This window comes from Urocitellus parryii, chromosome 1, assembly GCF_045843805.1.
Source record: "Urocitellus parryii isolate mUroPar1 chromosome 1, mUroPar1.hap1, whole genome shotgun sequence".
Lineage (NCBI taxonomy): Eukaryota > Metazoa > Chordata > Mammalia > Rodentia > Sciuridae > Urocitellus > Urocitellus parryii.
The window spans coordinates 144,247,854-144,269,589 of NC_135531.1; the positions used below are offsets into that span (position 1 = coordinate 144,247,854).

Here is a 21,736-nt window from a genome sequence, read left to right on the forward strand (position 1 = left end):
TCAGCAAGACCCTGTCTCAAAGTAAAAAAATAAAATAAAAATAGCTAGGGGTGTGGCTCAGTGACAAAGCACCCCAGGGTTCAATCTGAATACCAGAAATAAACGAAAGAAGGAAGGAAGGAAGGAAGGAAGGAAGGAAGGAAGGAAGGAAGGAAGGAAGGAAGGAAGAAAGGAAGGAAACAAATAAGAGAGGGAGGCAGGGAGGGAAAAAATTTGCCTAGCACCATGGCACAAGTGCAAGTAGAAGTAACATAAATGTACGGAACCCCAAGGTAAATGGTTTTCTTCCCCTGGAGTCTACTTGGTCCACACTTCCTACTGCAGGTCTTCGTGGCTAAAATATCCATCCTGATCCACAGATCAGTCCATTCATTCATCATATTTTCAGAGCCAGGAGAAAACATATATTCCTAAGGTAGTGAAATTACAGCCATTTCTATGTCCCCATGGGGGAAATAAAAACCTGCAGTCCCTCAAGAATTGAACTTAGGAAACATAAGAAAGGTACCATTTGGAGTTACAATATAACAATAAGAGGTAATCATGAAAGGCTTCCAAAGGAAGTCTTCAGTTGAATTTTTTTTTTTGATTCTTAAAAAAATGTTCCTCTTTTTTTTTTTTCCTGACAGTTTTGGACAAATTTCCCTTCCTGTATCACTAATCAATTTTTTAATGGATACAAGAATGATGGGGGGTGTCTAAAGAAAATACAGAATTCTAAATTGTTCATGGGTGAAAGAATGTTCTACAATGCCTGGAAAAACTGAGCTAGTTTTAGTATAAAAATTAGAATGCTGTTAATGAGTTTGTACAGAGCTTTGAGCTAGAGAGTCACTCTATCTGATGTGGCTGACATGTTGGAATGCCAGGTGAAATGATGGAGAAAAGTGATCCTGGAGTTTAAAAGGAGGCAGACATGGTGATATCCAGTCACTACCTTCTGCAGTCATGGACTTAAAACCCCAAGAGTGCCCCTGGGTCTTATTCCATGACATAAAGATTATCCTCAATGATGTACACGTTGTCTTCAGCTCGGGCTCGTGCATTTGCTTCACTTTGCAGGACTCCAATTTGAGGACCAGTCAATGAAGCCATGCTGCAGAAAGCATTGAAGAATAACATGAGTAAGGAAAAAGAAGATCACTTCTAAGGAAGGAGCAGCATTTGTATTTATGATCCAGCAAGATTGGATATTTGAGAATCTAAGAGCCCCGTTCACAAAAACTATAAAACGAATTGTACCTTCTGGAAATGAGAAAGTGTTGCCCTGAAGATTAAGTTACAGGAGAGTATATAAACAACCTAAGAACTATTTAAAAAATATATACTGGTGTCCTTCAGGGTATCATATAATAGAATACAAAAATGGGAAAGGTAAAAAGACAGATATCTGACATGGAACTGAGTTACTAAATAAAGATGCATACTTTTTTAATGTGGCTAAGAACTGGTTGACTGGTGTGTTTGTAACTGCGGATTGTGACCTTCTGTAAAAGGCTATTTAACTGCTTAGTGATCTATACCCTGGAGATATAGAAAAGTCTTGGATGTAATGGAATAGTACTGTTTTACTAATGTGTACCAGATCATGGTGTCAGAAAACCTTACTGTGATTGATAATAAAATTTCAAAATCAGGGGTTGATTGCTTTTATCATGCCTATGCTCACACACACCAAGTGCACAAAAGGGCAGACAATGGAGAGGAAGGCTGTAATTTTTTGGAGAGAACTGCTGGTGTTTCGTGTGCCTGCCTTTCACTTGAGTGCCAGGAGATGCTTTAGTATGACTACTTGGAGAGTCTACTCTATACCTCCTGCTATGTGGGGTACCCACAGTGGATGGATGTTTGAGTCTCATAGGAATCAAGGAGGTACAAACCAGGAAAGAAACAGATTTAACACCCGTTAGGGGTTTGATGTGGCTGGCGTTTTGTAATCTGTATACAGTGACAGTTTCTACTACTGAAAATGTGGAACCTGAGTCTTCATTCATCCCCAGATGAAGAACAAGCCCCCAATGATATATTTAAAGCAACATGAGAAGGCGTGGGGTATAGCTCAGTGGTAGAGGGCTCACCTAGCATGTGCAAGACCCTGGGTTTCATCCCCAACACTGCAAAAAAATTAAATTTATTTTTAAAAAATGAGATAAAACCTCTCTATGGTCCTTAAAATGGCTTAGTTACAGATCTTTGAAAAACAGTTTAGGTGTCAATAAGCTCAAATGAGTCAGTGTGATAGAAACACCAAAAAGAAAATGTCATGAGAAATCTCACATTAAAATGTGTACTTTTTTATATTTAACATTTTATATAATGTTTTTTCTTTATGATTTAATGCAAAAAGTGAACCTCTTTAAAAAAGATAACTGGAGAATATTCTTAAGAATAGAAAACAAATAGCTAAAAGGATACAATGTTCCATGACTTTTCACCAATAAGAAGCATTTCCTTTTCCTTTTTTGAAGCAGTTGGTGAAAACTATTTATGAGCCTGGGTCCCTGAGATTGAGTACTTTATGTACTGTGCAGTGTGACCTTGGATGTCCCTCCATATTTCTGAACCTGTTTTTCTAATCTGTAAAATGAGGCTAATAATACTGCCTACCTCATAGGTTTATGGCGGTGAAGGGCATGATTGAAATAATAAAAGCCAGCCTGTCCTGGGCAATCGCAATGTGCTGGACCCTGTCCAAGGCACGGTCTGAGGATTGCCATGTCATTAACTCAGACACGGGTGAGTCTGCGTAAGCCTCCGATGAAGGAGAACTAGGAATAATGGAGGGCAGCCCAAGAGGCATGGATACTGAGTCAAAGAATGTCCTTGCTCAGAGCCATGCTGAAGGGAATGAAGCAGGCTAGTTGGCTTCACTGGGGGCAGGGGACTGCCCGCCACAGATGCACTAGAGGGGATCTAAGCTTTAACTGGGCAGCAGGGAGGACAGACAGAAAGAGCTTCACAAATAGAGTAAACTCCAGTGCCCTCAGGGGTAAAGGAGAGGAGCAGGCTGCATGTGGGGGGAGCTGTGGTCACAGCCTTTACCCATCCTGCCCCTTCAGCCAGGAATTATCCTCCTCCAAATCATCTGCTCCCTTGGGCTCAATCAAAAATTCATCTCCCTGCTCTGTTATCCTTGGTGTTTGTCTGCAGGCATGAAAAGGGCCGTGTTTATTTATTTTCTATTTTTCTCTGTTTTGTTCATCAACTTGTAATATAATAGGTGCTCAATCAATGCTCAATAAAAGAAAAGGTTGAATAAAGTGTAAGAGTGAATCAACACAACTCCTTCAATATACAGCTCTGTCAAGTAATTCATTTCTTTTCACCTAAGAGAGTAGGATTGAGGTGCCCACTTCTGTACAGGTTCTGCCACAACTGTACGGAAATACAGAAAGCCAAAAATGTCACTGCAAGGTATGGGTAACGCCAGAGGTGCTCACTAAACTAGAATTTCAGGATCCAAGTTGTTGAATGGGTAGTTTAGAAGAGTGGAGAGGAATTTCTCTTTATTTTTCACTCCAGTAAGGACATCAAAAGATATCTACCCCAAACCTTTCAAGCTTACCTTAGTGGCTGCATCTTCTTTCTGGAGAAGAAATACTCTAAATAGGGGAGGAAGATGGGTTGAACATATTAGTAAAAGAGTCCATGATATCTTCTTGCAATCAAGTCTATTGTTTTGTTGTGATTTGAGCCCTTCCCCCATGACTTCAGCGATTCCTTCCTGTGTCCCCACTGGAGTCTACAGGACCCAGGCACACTCTTTATTGCTCAGTGTCTCATCTTCAGTAATGTCTGGGATGTTCACCCACATATCCTGACTTGCTATAATGGAATTACCAAATTATCTTTCATTTTAAAAAATGAGCCAGGCATGATGGTGTACACCTGGCTCAGGAGACTGAGTCAGAGGGACCACAAGTTCCAAGCCAGCCTCAGAAACTTAATGAGGTCCTTAGCAACTTAGCAAGACCCTCTACCAAAATAAAAAATGGAAAAGGCTGGGGATGTGGCTCAGTGCTTAAGCACCTCTGGGTTCAGTCCTCAGTACCAAAAAAAATTTTTAAATTTTTAATTTAAAAACCTGAAAAAACCTGACTTTTTTAATAAGATACTAGAAAACAGGCATAAACCAGGTTTGTCCCAGGCTACCCAGGACATAAGATCCCGTCAACTCTTATCAGAGACTTTTATCAAATTTTATACTCCCCAGTAATCCATCTCCTTAAGAGAGATTAAGTAATTGTTTTTGTTAAAGAGGGGAATATATTTAAGGTAATTTACTTAATTTCCAAACAATCATTTTGACTAACCAAGTTCTAAATTATCAGGTAGAAATTTCCTTAAATTTAACAAGTAAAATCAGTTTTCAGTTTTCTGCCCAGACCCATGGAGTAGATTGGTAATGAGTTCATGGATAATGTTGTACAAAATAGATGACTGAGATTCTTTCATGAGGGGCAGGTTACACTGAGAGAAACACAGCAGACACACACACACACACACACACACACACACACACACCTCACAAAAGGGGCATGAAGCCCTGGGTGACTGCTTCTTGAAGACCTTTGTTCTAATCCTATTCTGCAAATAGTTCCCCCTCCATGCTTCATGTACTAAATAAGTATTCTGGTGTCATCAACAATATCACCCCACGGGGTCAAAAAACAGATCTTGAAGGGAGGAGAGAGGACACTGTGTGTGTTACAATGGCCTGTCACCTCCAAATATCAAATCTATGCAGCAAATTCTTATTTCTGTTTTGTTTTTTTCTTTCTTTCTTTCTTCTTTTTTAGTACTGGGGATTTAACCCAGGGACGCTTAACCACTTAGCAACATCCCCAGCCCTTTTTATTTACTTATTTTATTTTGAGATAGGGTCTCACTAAGTTGCATCGGGCTTGCTAGGTTGCTGAGGCTGGCCTCAAATTTTCAATCCTTCTGTTTCAGCCTCCCCAGCCATTGGGATTACAGGCGTACACCACCACACCTGGCAACTCTTATTTCTTAGTATTTAATTTCTTTTATGGAGAACTGATATTGAATTTTTCTCTTCAGGGAACCAATAATTTAAAAACAAAGAACAAAGTTAAGAAACAATGATATGAAGCAAAACTTCCACTAAAATGTAAGCTCCATGAGATTTACAGAGATTTATGGCAAAAAAAAAAAAAGATCTTTTCTAAGTAAATAGTAACAGCCATGGACTTACCATATGCCAGAAATCATTCCCAGCACAACCGTGAGGAAGAGGCACGTGTGTTTTACAGATGAGCATTTGGGGACTCAGGGAAGTCATGTGATTCCAATCACATGCCCCATGGAGTCACTTAAGTGCAGACAGTGTCTGTAGAACCCTTGCTCTAGTCATTGGGAACAACCTGGAAATGACTTACTTTTGATAATTATGACAATCAAAACAGCAAGCAACACCAAGGTGGAAATTGTGATTCCGACGTAGAGTCCGCCATTGGTCATCCCTGGGCTTTGTGCTGGGAAGACCTGCTAAGGAAACAGCAGCAGACTGAAAGAGTCCCCCTGAGAACGATGATTAGAAGGCAGTTGTTTGCATATGCTTCCCACCCCCCATCCATTGGCCCCAGACTACTTCTAGAAATTGAGAACAAGACCAAAGAATCTCAGTGAAATTCTGTGATGACCTGAAATTCAAAATGTGCTTTAGGACAACAGAAATCTTTGTCAACATTCAAACTGTTTGCTTAAAGCAGGTTTGTGTATAATGTATGCAAATTATGTATGTTTTAAAAGTCAATAGGCTATTTCCATAAATGCATGGTCCTATGATATAAGAAAGAAAATAAACAGTTTTGTTCATATATAAGTTGACTTGATCTGATGTTATACGATGTGCTTGATTTTTTAATTTGATCTTTTACTGTAGTCTGTATTTTTTTAAATGTAATTCAAGATTCTGTGTTATGATAAAGACTTGGAAAGTAGCCCTGCTCACAAACATGACCCTGAGCAACACTTTAGTAATCAGGTGGAATCGGGTAGGAATTGTAGAATTGTGTTTAAATCTCCTAGTGCAGATCATAAGGGGATGTTAATCCTGAAAGAACCCTGAAACATGCCAGGTATCATATTAGGCATGATAGTTTATCTCTAATTCCAAGGAGAGTCCATTGGATAATGAAAGTGAAGGATCAGAGTAACAGATCAAGTGTTTTCCCGTGTAAGAGGTTAACCTCTGAAGTAGAATCCCTACTCTTCTACTTAGTTTCTGTGGACAAGTTATTTAGTCTCTCTGAACCTCTATTTGCATATTTAATAGTTTATAGTAAGTTCGCAGCTGTTACTATTTACTTATAAAAGATCTTTTTGTCATAAATCTCTGTAAGTCTCATGGAGCTTACATTTTAGTGGAATTTTTGCTTTTTGCATATTTAATAGGGTTCTTGGGTAAGGTGCTATTAGGTATTTCTTGGTGAACCCTATAAAGAATATAGAGGAAAGTAACTGGGTCATCATGGCTTAGAAGAGACCTAGAAAATATATGGGAGGGAAAGAATATGCTATTATGAGGAGAAAAAGGGATAGGCAGTTGGAGAATGGAGGTCAAGGAAGCAGGTTTTGCTTTCATTACGTTTTTTGATTATATGACATAAATATTGCATGTTTGTTTTAGAATACTCAGCTAAGCATAAAAAAGAAAACTAAACTCAACCAATATCTAATATGGAGAAACAAGTACTATTACCAGTTTGCTTTATGGATTCTTTTCAAGTTTTGTCTCTCCAGGGTCTTTTCTGAACAGGAACAATTACTAAATTACATATATAATTATATTTATATATAAAAGTTATCTTACACAACACAGGCACTGATCAGTCTGATGAATATAGATAGAATCTGTATGAATCTGTATGCTAGATATCTATATCTTGACATGTTTATTCAAAGCACAAAAAAATTCACATTTTTGCTACTGTTGATCTTGAACATCTTGAACATGCTTCTAAATTGCTTCTACTTGCTGCTATATATACCCGTTCTGCAATAACTAAGATCACTAATCATTCAGTGTTTTATTTTTTAACATAGCTATAAGTCTGATCATTTAGCAACACAACAAAAATTCATATAATGGTAGTTCTGATATCTCTCCAATACCTACAGATTCTATCTACCTTCATCAGACCAATCAGGGCCTGTGTGGTATAATTTCTAAAATATCACTCCTATGTAGTCTTTTTTTTTTTTTTTTTTGGCAGGGCATACTGGGGATTGAACTCAGGGACACTCAACCACTGAGCCACATCCCCAGATCTATTTTGTATTTTATTTAGAGACAGGGTCTCACTGAGTTTTAGCACCTCGCTTTTTGCTGAGGCTGGCTTTGAACTTGCAATCCTCTTGCCTCGGCCTTCCAAGCTGCTGCGTAGTCTTATTGTCACTAAGGTATACAGCATGAGATCATTTGGTCCCACAATAAACAATTCCACCCTGCCAGAGCTTTTTGAAGTTCTCTTTCAATGACTGTGTGTGTCCTTTCTCACAATTCACTATCAGAAGGACTGTTCTCTGCCCTCAGACTCTTTATTTGTTGCCTCTGAACTACTTGCACCGTACTAAAACAAAGGCTGTTTCAGGAGGCAAAAGAAAAGACCTGATTGATAAGTTTGTCTAACTTCTTTGGAAAGACAAAAAAAAAAAAACGATAAGTATCATGAGACTAGGGCTCCTCTGATTTTTCTTGTGTTCACTGCAGAAAAAGTATGAGAATACCCTACAGGATCAAAATTAAGACCTTAATACCTTAAATGAATCATCATATGAGAAGGGATATGTGCAGAAAAAAATTCATAGGGGCTTAAGAATTTCCACATAGAATGGACCCTGTGTGGGAAAAGGACATTAGTGGGTCTGTCCTTGGGCAGGACTCTTGCTTACTTTGTGTTTCTGTTTGGGAGGGCCTCTGCTCCATTCCATTCCAAATAAAACCCTTCATGGTATGTGAACATGCTTTCCTTGAATTAGTTCATTGATTTTTGTCTTAATTTTTGACCACAGCTAAGTTTGAGTGGTATGTGTATGTGTGCATGCATGTGCGTTATTTAGTAAAATATCACCTAACAAACTGACACACCTCAATGAACTAATCAACTTAAAGCATCCTATTTAAGATTCCAATTCTTTTCTTCCTTCTCTCCAACTTTTTTTAAGGAGAGAAAAATCAACCTATGGCTACTCTTACAGAACTAGTCTTTAGATGCAACTTTGCTTCCAGGAAGACAGACAAGTGAGCCTGACTAATAAAACAGGGAGGAATATGCTTACAGTCTCATTGTTTTGCCAAAGGCCATCTGAAGACTGTGTCATGGTGCTGTTCCCATCTGTTTAACAAGAAGGAAAAATTAATTAGAATTACAAAAAATATTGGCTTTTCAATGAAGAAACTATATATATATTCGCACTGCCTTCTGGCAATGAATGGAAAGTTGAATAATTATACCACCAAATGCTGCTGGCCTCCCAAGAGTCCGGCCAAGCTATTAACATTTTAAAACCTTATCCTATGAGGTCATGGTTCCTAACCTTTCTATCATGGACTCTTTGACAATGGAATCCTCTTTTAAAATTTTTGTTGTTGTTGTTGTAGATGGACACAATACCTTTATTTTATTTTTATTTATGTGGTGCTGAGGATCAAACCCAGTGCCCCACACATGCAAGGCAAACACTCTACCACTGAACCATAACCCCAGCCCTGGACTCCTTTTATTATGGGGAGAAATATATGAACACAAAGTTTTACAATTTCATAGGAATCAGAAAAGTTCATTCATGCAACCAGACTAGATCACACTTGAAGATAATCAATATTTGCATGCTGCTAAGAAACTGCAGATGAGCACCCAGAGGCCACCTGTGCACCTTAGGCTAGAACAGCCCTATTCAGAATGCACTTTAGAGGCTGGGGTTGTAGTTCAGTGGTAGTGTGCTTGCCTCACATGTGTGAAGTACTGGGTTAGCCCCAGCACCACATAAAAACAAATAAATGAAATAAAGGTATTGTGTTCATCTACAACTAAAAAAATATATCATGATGTGTAAAACAAGATGCATGCAATTCTCAAGTTATATGCCAATGTATTAGAAAATATTTGCTATTATTAGCCACAAGACCAATGCACAATCTACTATTTAAGGGATGGGATTTTGTATGATAAGATATATTGACTCTGATGTTTTGAGCATTCAAATTTTCCAAGTGTTTTTGGAACATTTAGTTTATAAGAGAATAAATCATTTTGTCCTTTGTTGGCATCTATAGGTCAAATACAGAAGTGTTTCTCCTGAGTATCTACCATATACTAAGCACTTCACATCCTAACCAGTTCTTTAGTCCTATTCTATGGGTGCTGTAACAGATGGACTGGTGAAACATGCTTCCAGCTTTAGCAAATGACATGAGCCTCTGCTTAGTGAGCACCCCACACGTTGCACTCTCACCAAAGGCAAACACTGAGGTCTATGCAATTCCCTAAGAATACACAGCCCCAGCAGGAATAAAATCAGATGAATCCTTCCCCTCCACCAAATATTTACATTACTATGTTTACACAGAATCAAAGGCAATATCTAGTTTAGACAGATCTAGAGTCTAGGCTCTGTGACTTATTATCACCTTCAGAATAGACCTGGGTGAAGTAGTAAAAATATCATGAACTTGAATTAGATAAAAGTGTTTATTCAATGCTTACAATGTTCATTAGCAATGTGACCTTGATAATCAGAGCCCTTTGCAAACACACATAGGCACATATACATGTATGCATATGCATGTGTGTGTAAATCTATATATAAATGCCCGTGTGTGTATATGTACACAAATATACAGATGTTTCTAGCCAGCATCCATTTAAACTATAAGCTATTAAAAGTATATATTTAATTTGGTATAACTAAATTAGATGATGCATGTAAAGTACTTAACACTATGTTGGAAAATATCTGTTTTATCATCATCATCATCACCATTGTTGTAGGACAATGGAGCAAAGGGTGGAGGTGAGACCATGCAATGCCCCCACATCCTTTGCTGTTGTCATCCAGTGAGGAATGGCTGTGGGCATGCAGCTAGTAACTGGTGGCTGAACTGGGAACTGTGTGTCTCCAAAGCAGAACTATAAGTCTCCCTATTCTGCTTTGAAACAATTCAATGAGATAATGCGTAAGCTTCCTGGCACACATCTTTTGAAGGTGGGTGGCTGGCCATATGACAACCTAAATCCCTTCCAGACCTAACATTCTTTGCTTCTGTGGAGGTTTAATCGGCTGAGGGTTGACATGGACACAGTGAGGACTTGGCAGTCACACAAATCCTGGGGACACAGCTGTTCAGGTGTCTGTTTCATTCTGGAAGACTCTACCTTGACCAGGTTTTGGTGACATGATATTTTAGAGAATGATTCCCCATTCCTACCTTTTTTCTCCCCACATACTCAAAGATGGGGTGCAGCTGCTCCCACTGCTGTTACCTTGTGTTTCTATCTATTTTCATTTTGTTTTTGTGCCTGGAAATAGTTTCCACTAAGGACTCCACTTTCCAAACCAAATGTCACCATTATCTAATCCCTACTGAATGTGTCCCTGTGTGAATTTCACGGCAGGTCCATTTTAAATTAACCAGTTTCCAGGAATACTTGGCAAAAGGGAGGCCTTAAGGGGGTGAGGGCCCACAGATTGCAACCACTGAGTAGAATGAGTCACACACACACACAAGTGGAGTCCCGCAAAGCTTGACCTTGTTTGGTTACAGCACAGGTACAAGGACACCTAAGCCAGCTCTGAATCACAAAGAGGTTCTGAATGCCATGTGCTCTACACTTGAGCACTGTGGGTAACAAAGAGCATTAGCTGAGAAAGATGACAGGCTTCTGTGTCACCTTTCCTCATCAAGAAAAGACAGATTGACTCCATATTTCTAGAGAGTGGAGATTTTATGGGGCCTGCCCAGGCTCTGGGCAATAGGGCAGAATGTTCAGAGAGAGAAGCAGGATCTCAGCATGACATACATCCTTGGTGCTGTTTTGGTCCATTTGGGCTGCCATAACAAAATGCCCCAGACACGTTAGTTGACAAAAGAAATAAACAGGTCACAGTTTTAAAGGCCAGGAAATGCAGGATGAAGTTCATCACTTCCTCAGAGACAGTGTCTTTTGTGAGTCCCCAAGTGAAGAAAGGGTAAATTAGCACCCTCGGGCTTCTTGATAAAGGAACCAATCTCATTCGTGAGGGCAGGGCCCTAGTCACCTCCCAGATGCCCCACCTCTAAATGCTATTGCAGTGAGGATTAGATATCCATATTTAAATTTGTGGGGGGACATAAACATGTAGACCGCAGCACCACCTCTGAATGCCCATGTAAATACAAGTTTGCCAAGGTAGCTAGGATCCCCCAGGTGGTACTTAGGAGGAAACTTGGAGGAAACAACATGGATGGACATTTTGGTATAGACACCAGGGGGCTTGGATTTAATTGTTTTTAAGGCCCTGACCCAAGAGATCAAGCCCAGGAATGAGATTGGAGTCAAGCCCAGTAATGAGATTGGATGATTTGACTTAGGAAAATTGAGTCATATGTATGTAGATATTTCCAAATCATACGTGTTGCCTGTACTGGTCTTATGGATTCAGGATGTCCCCAGTAATAGTAGTAGCTGCCATTGTATCTATCACTTAACCCCTGTGTAACCATGTCCCAGGCCCTTCATCTCATTTAATCTTCCTAAGGATTCTATGAGATCAGCAGCCTTACATCCATTCACATGTAATAAAACAGATTCAGAGAGAGTGGCCCTCCTCAGCCCTCATGTCAGAACTGTCTTACTCCAGAGTGAGTGCTCTCCCTGTCAATGGTTATCAAGATTCGGATACTCCCAGGAGTTCAGGGGAGAGAATGTACTTACCTGTTGGGCAATAGTAGAGTGGTAAGCTGGCAGAGGATGTCCTTGTTTCCTGCAGGGTCTTAGTCTGGGTCTCTGCAGCCTGAGTTGTAGTAGGTAAAGTAGCTACTAGAACGAAAACAACAGAAGCACCATGTTCCATTTGTGGAGGGAAATTTGCACCCCGAACAAAAGTAAAAACAAAAACAACAAAACTGAAATTAGAAATTACCACCAACTTCCCACAGTTCCCTCACCTAGCTTTCCTCAGGAAAAATGGCTCCCACCTACCCACTTCCAGCCATTCTAACTCCTCTTAGAGATTTACTCAAAGATGGCCTTCAGGCTTTGCACTGCTATCTAGTCACTTTATTATAATGACAAGAACGTGACCCAGAGCCAGGGCTGTAGCTCAGTGGTAGATTGCTTGCCTAGGACATGTGAGGCACTGGGTTTGATACTCAGCACCACATAAAAATAAACAAATAAAGGTATTGTGTCCACCTACAACTAAAAACAAGACAAAAACTATTTTAAAAAATCATCTAAATAAAATTCTAGATAGTTTGAACAAGAGACAGAATTATTTCCCTTTCTATTCTTCTAGTCAGTTATACTTCCTTTAAATAAAGAGTCTACAACAGCACATCTTACACAGGATACCCAGTTAAGTTTCATTTTATTAATATGAGTGACATTTCACTTTCAGGGAACAGGGCCTGGGAATTTCCACTAACTTGCCCAAGTCTCTTCACTATGATGTCACTCTGGATTTCTTGACCCTATTTAAGTACCAGATTGTCCACACATTTTTCTGGACAGATGCACATATTGACTAACAGGTACAAAATTTAATTTACTGAGGTCTCTTCAAGATGACAAGGTTGCAAAATATCTTGGCCTAGCTAATGATTTGCAACCCTAAAAGCAGAGTTTCAGATAGACCCTGATCCCCTCTCCTTCTGCACTTGCATTCTAACCATTCCTTTGTTAAGAGTGATTTCCTGTGTTATCTGACTCATCTTCCATTTCTCGTCAGAACTTTATTGAACCCAAGGCGTTGTGAATGCTATGCAAGCATCTATCATTCATGTCTCACCAGAAAGCTGATACTGGGAACTCTCTAAATCAAAGCTATTTCCTTTTCCTTTTCTGAAATCTTTCCTTTCTTCCCTATTAAACAGCTCACCTGATATGCAGGCTTGGTCACCTAGCTCTTTATAAGACGTTTACGTGACTCCCTTAGAACACCACAGAATCTTGGAGCCAATTAGTGGTAGTGGCTGACGGAGAATTCCTGACCCTGGGCTTTCCTACCTGCCGCTCAGTGGTCTTCTGCATTGGCTTCCCCAATGCAGTCTTGAAAATTTTATGTTTCGACATTCCCTTTCTCATGTTCTGACCTGTTTTCTTGTTTGTTTCTAATGCCCAAACCTCTAAGAGTATTTGGCTCTTTAGGGACTAAATTAACCAGAACAGCACAAGAGAATCAGATGGCCATTCTTAACCCAATTTAATTCTGTGCAAGAAATCTCCTGAGTTTAATTTTTTCCTCCAAGTTTGGGTCTTTGTGGCAGTTTTCATTTCTCTTACAACCTTATTTTCAGTTCTTCCATGAATATTTTAGGCAACTAGCTTATGCACCGAGAGACACAGATGTAAAACAAAGTGTCCCTGCGTTAAGATTAGCTAGGGTGCTCACCTCCCTCCTGGACTGTGAAGATCAACATTGAACCCAAACTCTTTAGGAAACTATCAGGATAAGATTAAGACTCTACTAATACCACACCCCAGGAGGTTCATGGAGCTTTAAATGAAGCCAGTAACTTTTCCATGTTTTCCAAACCAAGTCCACAAATCTACCCACCTTAGCAAGCACAAACTATGTATTTCAAAGTTAAATCAATATTGAGAAAGTCCAAGAGATTCTCCAGTGTGTTCAATTGCCTGCAAAAAAACCCTACTTTTCTTACAAATTTTTATGGCTCAAAAATGCCAGTTATAACCTAACGTCCTCTCTTCCAACCTCAGCTCATAGCCCAATCCTTCAGATCCCTCTTGGTTAGATATGTAGTTTAATGGGAGTCCAGGGAAATCAAGATGTTCCATCAGATTGCTCTCACTAAGAGGCTGTGACACTTAGGTTACTCCTCAGAATCCAGAGTCACCTTAAGGGGTCAAAGTGCTTCAGGGGGCTTTGAGAATCTCTTCTAAAGGTTATCTTTTTAATCCTGGAAATAGAAGACTTGAGCTTAAATGTGTCTGTGGGACACATTTCCCTCTCCTGTAAATCATTTTCTACTTTGTATTCAATCTAAACTTATCTGTGTTGAATTTGAAGTATGGACAATGTGACATGAATTGAGAGCATGACATCCCTGAGGTCCTTAAAAATAATGCTCATTTATTAAATAAGTAGCACTTTTGTGATTTCCACACTATATCAATAAATTAAAGGGTCATTGAAGCAAAGCAGTGTAAGACACTGACTGCCCCCCAAAAGACAGGGTAACTTTATAAAGCCATTATCATTTAGAATGTCAAAACCAGAAAATTCACTCAAACATAAAGCTCAGTGTTCCTGATAGAAGGCACCATCCAGCTGTTAAAAGTACCAGCCCCAAATTCAAATGAATATAGATTGAACCCTAACTCAACTACTTTCTATCTTTATGATTTTCAATCATGAACATTTTTGTGGGGGGCGGATACTGGGAATTGAACTCAGGGGTGAGCCACATCCCCAGCCTTATTTTGTATTTTATTTAGAGATAGGGTCTCACTGAGTTTCTTAGCGCCTTGCTTTTGCTGAGTCTGGCCTTGAACTCTGGATCCTCCTGCCTCGGTCTCCAGAGCCACCGGGATTACAGACCTGCACCACCGGGATTACAGACCTGCACCACCACACTCCACTCAACCAAGAACTTTTTAATTCTGTATCTCAGCTCCCATAACTATAAGACAGGGTTGAATCACACCTATAATAGATATAACCTTCCTGAGAAATGAATGACAGAACATTGCAAAGCATGCAGCACAGTGCCTGGCGAACAGGAAACAGAAAACATCAACTTGGTTGAAATATTATTCTCAACTGCAGGGCCCAACTTCAGAATGGACGAAATGAGTTCTGAATCCAAAGAGTATAACTCTTGGCCTCTGGAATTCCCCATGTTTTCATCGTAAATGGATACCCAGCTAAACCAGATCCACACCATCCCCATTGGGTAGGTTGGATCAGTGCTCCAAATAATTTTTTTGATTCAGTGCTCCGAATCATTTTAGAATTTTATAAAAAGCAATGACTTCCCTCACTTTTCAAATGCTTATACATACCCAACATAAATGCTTATACATACCCAACATTCAGGTAACCTGAGAAGAGGGTAGGATCACAAACCAAAGGAAGCCCAGGTTGGGAGCCCAGTTAAGAACCCTCACCCTCGATTGTACTTCTGTTGTGACACAATGCAAAGTGTGGCCTGTAGCCTCTCGTTAGAATGCCTAGGGTTCCAAACCTCATCTGTTTTACCTGGTTTGTGGTTCTGTGTGTGTGCTGGCGTTGAAGAAGCAGAGGTATAGACCCTAGGTGTCATAGGAACACTTGTGTCTGTGGCTGGAGTTAGAAATCAACATGAAAACAATGATTAATCAAACAGTAGGAAAGCAAGCAACCCATTCAAAAACAGTCCCCTTGCACACAAATGGGAGATGGTCTCTAAGCAGAATTCTCTGTCCTGAGTGCTTGTTCTTTGCCATAAGCCAAAAGGAAGCAGCAGCATTGAAAAGATTGGGGAGGTAAGGACAGATATTTCACATTTACAATGAAGCAATTTTTAAAAGACCAGTCATGCATATCATTCATTATGCATCCTTATAAATGACTCTGTGAGACAGGGAAGGTGTCTAGAGCCTGTACCTGTTGGGACACATGAATAAACCAGTCAGGGACACTCCAGGGGGAACATGGGCTGACATAAAATAATCACATAGAGACAGAGAAATACCTTTTCCTTTGGGTTCTGCGATGGCTCCTCTGACCCAGCTCCCACAAAGGAGGAAAGGCAGGCAAGAAAAAGAGCGAGGAGAACGTGCTGAACCCTTTGTTGGGGAGAAGCCATTCAAATGAGGCAAGGGGTCAGAGTTAAGGCTAGCTTCATGATGCCTTGCTATCAGCAGGCTGACTGACATCTAGGAAGGTCACGCCCATCTCATGTGCTGTGTGGGGATCATAGGCAGAGCAACAGAAAGATGCTTACATTCCTTATCCAAAGAGAGGGGCAACGTTGGCTCAGTCCATCCCATGCACTCAGTGCTCATAATTCACACACAGCCTATGGCTGGCTTGCCACATCTACATTCTCATCGCTCAAGTCTAAGGGACACTTGGTGCCTATGTGGCAGCTCCTGGTATGTACATTCCTTGCCCTCTTGGTGATAAGTGACTTAAACAGTAGTTCTCAAGCCCACTGTGTTTATCAAATAGTGGTCCATTCTGTCCATCCTGAGCGTAGATGCCCCAAGGGCTTGCATCTTAACTCAGGGCTAAATCACACTCATCTGCTATGCTAAAACACCTGCCACGACTTGTAGAAAGGAATTGTATATCTGGGCTGGGGATGTGGCTCAAGCGGTAGCGCGCTCGCCTGGCATGCGTGCGGCCCGGGTTCGATCCTCAGCACCACATACCAACAAGAATGTTGTGTCCGCCGAGAACTAGAAAATAAATATTGAAAAGTCTCTCTCTCTCCCCTCTCTCTTTAAAAAAAGAAAGAAAGAAAGAAAGGAATTGTATATCTGGTTACAAGGTGAACCAGACTTTCTAAGGTTGCTTCCCATCTAAGAGATACGGGTTGAGTATCCCTTATCCAAATTGTTTGAGACGTATTTCAGAATTTAGATTTTTTTTAAATTTCAGAATATGTGCATATACACAATTAGATATTTTAGGAATGAGACACAAATTTACATATAAAACCATTTATGTTTCATATACATTTTATACATATTGCCTGAAGGTAAGTTTCCATAATGCTTTCATTAATGCTGTGCATAAAATAAAGTTTCATACTGCAGAATTTTCCACTTGTAGGTAGTATCATGACTATGTTAAAACTTTCAGATTTCGGCATTTTGGATTAGGGATGCTCAACCCATTATTTAGAAATTGAAGTCAGCAAACTTTTCCTATAAGGGACCACATAGTAAATGTTTTAGGTTTGGGAATCTAAAATACATGGTTTCAGTAGCAACTACTCAACCCTATCAATTTGCAAGCCACCACTGACATTGTATAAATGAATGTGTGTGGCTGTTCCAATAAAACTTTATTTATAAAAACAGTTGGTGGGCCAATTATATAATCCGGTTTGGCCCTGGAGCTATGGTTTGGTGATTTAACCTAAAGCAGAGCTGTAGGCTTGAACACCATCCACTTTCCATCCCTTCACAGTTTAAAATCTAATCTCTGAGGGAAAAAAAAAAGAATACATGCAAAAAGCGGATCAAAGGATGGGGAGCAGAAACTCTAATCAACTCATGAACTTTTCTTGCTTAGGGTATATTTCTCAGTAAGAAACTGGGAAACTACAAGGGTAGAAAGAGCTGGTGAGAAGCCCTTGGAGAGTTAAAGAGGAAGCTTAGAATTTTAAAAGCACAAAAACACTTAAGCAAAGAATTGGCTATTAGAGATTGTCACTTTGGCTCAGTTATGGACTCATGTTCTGACTGAACCAAACATTATTGTAAACATCTACCTATTAAAGAATTTCTAAACACTATAAAAGCCTCCTGCTAATTTTATTCTATGCTGTTTTTTTTTTTAAATTCAGCCAGGCCAATAATTTCACAACCTCAAGAAGGTCGCAATCATAACCCTATTATTTCTTCTCCGCAAGCTGCCTCTCCACATCTTCCTACAGCACACTGTATCACCAGCTTCTTTTGGCTTCCTTAAATTGCCTCCCAGGCATAGTTTCTCCAGAGTCAGCTATTTATTCCAATAGAATTGACCACATCTTGCTTGCCTCTATAAGACAAACAAACCAAGTTCCAAAGCTGAGGGATTGCAAAATAAAGTTCCCCTTAATTTAAAACAAAGGCAGGGCAGGGAGGGCTTTGAGGCTGTAGATCAGTGGCAGAGCGCTTGCCTAGCATGTGCAGGGACCTGGGTTCAATCTCAAATGCCTCAATAAATAAAATAAAATGAGAGCAAGAGAGACAGTTTATTGAGGCCACAGGTATTAGATTCGAGTGTCAAAATAAGACCTTAGTAGAAGGAGATTCATTAGGAAACAACACCAGAAACAAGGAAATCCTCAAGAATCTACTCCTTTCATCAAATAGTGAGAAAAGAAGAAAAATATAATGTTCCCAGAGTTTTGGATTTCATGAACTTCTTATGAGCAACTGGTTAATGGGCATTGGGTGGCAAAAGCTTTCATATAAGGTCATTTTAATTTTTAAAGGGGGGTTTTGTGATATGATATGATATCCAAGGTAGGGCAAGGAAAGTGTTAGAATTATACGCCTAAACAATATTTATATGTGTGTATATACATATGTTTTCCATACATATAAATGTCATATGTAAATAATTTATATTTAAAGTATTATAGCAATTTATATATAGCTGTTTATATATAAATTATATAAATAATTTCATATCTATAAAAATTTATATATATGTAAATGTTCAATAAGATTGAGTTGACAGCTGTTAAAACCAGATGTTGTATGTCTACACAGCAGTACCTTACATTACTCATTTTTGAGCTTTGAAATCCTTAGTGGTTTTAAAATGTGAAGAATTAACATTTTAACATTCTTCTAAGACAATATTTCAGGGGAAAAAAGGGACAGTTTTTAAAGTTGAATAGATTCAGCTTGATAAAACTATTCATTACGTTTCACTATGGAAGAATAATGCGAGCAAGCATGTCTGAAGGAGGCTTTAGGGGGTTGTCTGCTCATTCTAGCCTTTGGCCTTGAATCAAGGTTGGTCGAAGGACTTCATCTACGCAAATAAGTTATTCTGTTTCTCAAGAGCAAGTATTTGTCAGCAAACAGGATTATATGAACCTTCTATTTCCCTATTAAAGGAAAACAGAAATTATTACCAAACAAAAAACTCAGTTAACTTCCAGGAAAAGATCAAAGGAAACAAAACAAGCTTACCTGGTTTAATCTCCAAGGATAAGGTGAGTTTCATATCATTAAACCACCCGCTATGCTCAATTCGACAACAATACAGGCCACTATCAGTCTTAGCTGCATTCTCTATGGTCAAAGACACATTCCCTTGCAAAAGGTTCCCCTCCAGCTTATAACGCCTGTGTTTCCGGAAGGTGACTTGAGATCCATCAGTCCAGATGAGTTCATTTGAGCATTTAGATGTAGGACATGCCCCTTGGCCCCAGCACATGGATGTGACTCCACTGGCCACTGAGTAGCTACAGGGAATAATGACCGGATGACCCACCACTCCACTCACTTGAGTATAAGAAACCACAGCATCTGAAACACAGGGAGCAGAAACTGAGAATGAGGCCTTGATATTTTCCTGAAATATTTTTTTCACTTTTTGATTTATTTATTCTCATGTTTCTTTTTACAGTTTGTTTTGTAGGCATGGCTTTATAGATTGATTTTGAAATTTTGATACTATAAACAGTTTTTAGCATATTCTTCAAATAAATGTTTTGTTTAATGCATATATTTGTAGACAATACAACTTATTTGCACTGGATGATTTTCAAGCTCTTCCTCATTATTACCATTGTAAGTAACGTGACAAAATCTTTCCATTAAACTTTTACTGAATTTAAGTTCCCTGGGGGCATAAATTTCTAAGAGAGAAATGACCAGGATAAAGGGAAGGAATATTTTCATCTTTTGGTGAAGATGGCCAAATTGGTTTCAAAAGGTTTTAACCAAATGATACTCAAGTATTGCATGTATGTATTTTACCCTGTGTTCACCAGGTACCTGCATATTATTGATTTTTAAATAGGCAATGTAAACTTGTGGCTTTTAAAAATGAAAATAACACCAAGGATATTGACGCCTAGAGAAAAGTCTCCTTCCCACTCTAGTGCCTCAGTTCTTTCTTCCAAGAAAGTTCTTGTATCCATTGAAATACATTTAAAAAAAAAAGAATTAATTCTATTGAACTTAAATTTCAATATTTTAATTTTCATGGCCTTTGAAAACTGTTATTGCAGATGAAATCACCTCCTCACTACTCCACTTCTACACAAAAGCAGGACTGATGTTTATTTGAAACATTGTTGGCTTGAGGGCTGAAGTCTAATAGACTCTTCAGAAATTGATTTTTGGAAAATGGGTTTACAATATTTCCAGGTGCTGCTGAGTTTTACATGAGTGTTAGGATCAATCCAAAAGGCTTGTAAGCAGGGATCTTGTCATCAGTTGATGACAGCCCAGCAACTAAGCAAGGCTTACTAACACAAGGCAGCCACAGAATTGGAAAATATTTAAATGAGAACTAATTTGAGATTTACTAACTAACATGCAGGACCAGGCTGTGAGTAGGAAATTTTCTGAGAGAAAAAAAAAATGATCATTATTATATAAAATAAGAGTATATTTCTCACTGAATTTTTTTTTAGTTGTTGATGAACCTTTAGTTTTTTATGTATTCATATGCCATGCTGAGAATAAAACCCAGTGTCTCACACATACTAGGCAAGCAGTCTACCACTGAGCTACAACCCAGCCCTGAAACTCTCTTGATTTTGCCTAATGATTTTTACAAATATAGCACATGATGTCATAATTAGTTTATAGAAGTATATAATTTTAAAAAAGAACTTTCTCCCATAATCCCACCCTCCAGGATTAGTCTTTAAAATTTAGGAAATGTTTATTCAAAACTTTTGGCCTGTGTACAGAAAGCTTTGAATTGAAATATTTTATTTGTGTGGTTTTTTTTATTTGTTTATGGTTTGGGGAATAGAACTTGCAGTGCTTTCCCACTGAGCTATATCCTCAGTCTTCTTTATGTTTTAATTTTGAGACAGGAGCTAGCCATGTTGCTGAGGATCTCCCTAAATTGTTGAAGCTGGCCTTGAATGTGTGATCCTCCTGCCTCTGTCTCCCAAATCAATGGGATTACAGGCATGAGCCACAGGCAAGTATTTATTTTTATATGAAATAAGTGAACATTGTTTAAAAACTCCAAAAGTCAAAAAAGGAAGTAATGACAGGCTAACTCTCCCTTCTACCCCATCCCCACCTCCTCTGCCCAGCCCCCCCACACCCCAGGGTAATTACTATTTCTTACACACATTTGGCTATGCATATACATCTACAGCCCCTCTTTTTGTTCAAGCACAAATGGCAGCATGTGAAATATGGTTCTGCATCTTGTCCTGCTCACTTAGCAATCAATTTTGTAATTGATAGCCGTTAAGCAATTTCTTTGGAGTAAGTTTTCATCCTGGTTCTGCTCATCAGATAACCCATAACCATCTAAGAAACTGCAAAGAACAACTATCTTCCTTCACCATACCAAGTACCCACCCAACCCCCCAGTCCACCTGCCCACTTACCTGTTAGAAGCAGTATGAGACTTAACACAACAACTTCAGGGTGCATTATGATGTTCTGATGGAAAATGAGAAAACAGACTGGTTGACTGTGGCCCCCACCAGATAGGATCGGAACAGGTCTTACTCTCAGAATGCAACTTCTCCTTTTGCCCTGACTGTGAACCACGTGAGCCTCCTCTGCTGGAGATGAGAGAAGGCCACTATAATGGCTTCAGGGCTCCTTCAGCTCCCAAGAGGGCTCTGCTCCTA

At 39.3% G+C, this 21,736-nt stretch overlaps 1 protein-coding gene across 1 annotated transcript; it reads right to left on the reverse strand.

The window, feature by feature from the left end:
- Positions 1 to 762: 762 nt before the first annotated feature.
- On the reverse strand, positions 763 to 21,533 carry Havcr1 (hepatitis A virus cellular receptor 1). The gene is made up of 8 exons (XM_026388329.2): positions 21,488 to 21,533; positions 19,092 to 19,430; positions 15,448 to 15,531; positions 11,940 to 12,044; positions 8,305 to 8,360; positions 5,400 to 5,508; positions 3,566 to 3,602; positions 763 to 1,096 (listed from the first exon to the last, which is right to left on the reverse strand). Exons 1-8 carry the CDS (start codon positions 21,531 to 21,533, stop codon positions 982 to 984), a joined length of 891 nt encoding a protein of 296 aa, XP_026244114.1. The 3' UTR covers positions 763 to 981.
- Between the last annotated feature and the right edge of the window lie 203 nt (positions 21,534 to 21,736).

What these genes read in the sequence shown, in the direction of transcription:
- Havcr1 (XM_026388329.2), bottom strand. Translation starts at nt 21,533, where the DNA reads ATGCACCCTGAAGTTGTTGTGTTAAGTCTCATACTGCTTCTAACAG. An exon ending in TTTGGCAAAACAATGAGACT is followed by an intron (nt 5,509 to 8,304) that starts GTAAGCATATTC and finishes CTGTTTCCTTAG; the next exon opens with CAGGTCTTCCCAGCACAAAG. An exon ending in GATTGTCATAATTATCAAAA is followed by an intron (nt 3,603 to 5,399) that starts GTAAGTCATTTC and finishes TCCCCTATTTAG; the next exon opens with AGTATTTCTTCTCCAGAAAG.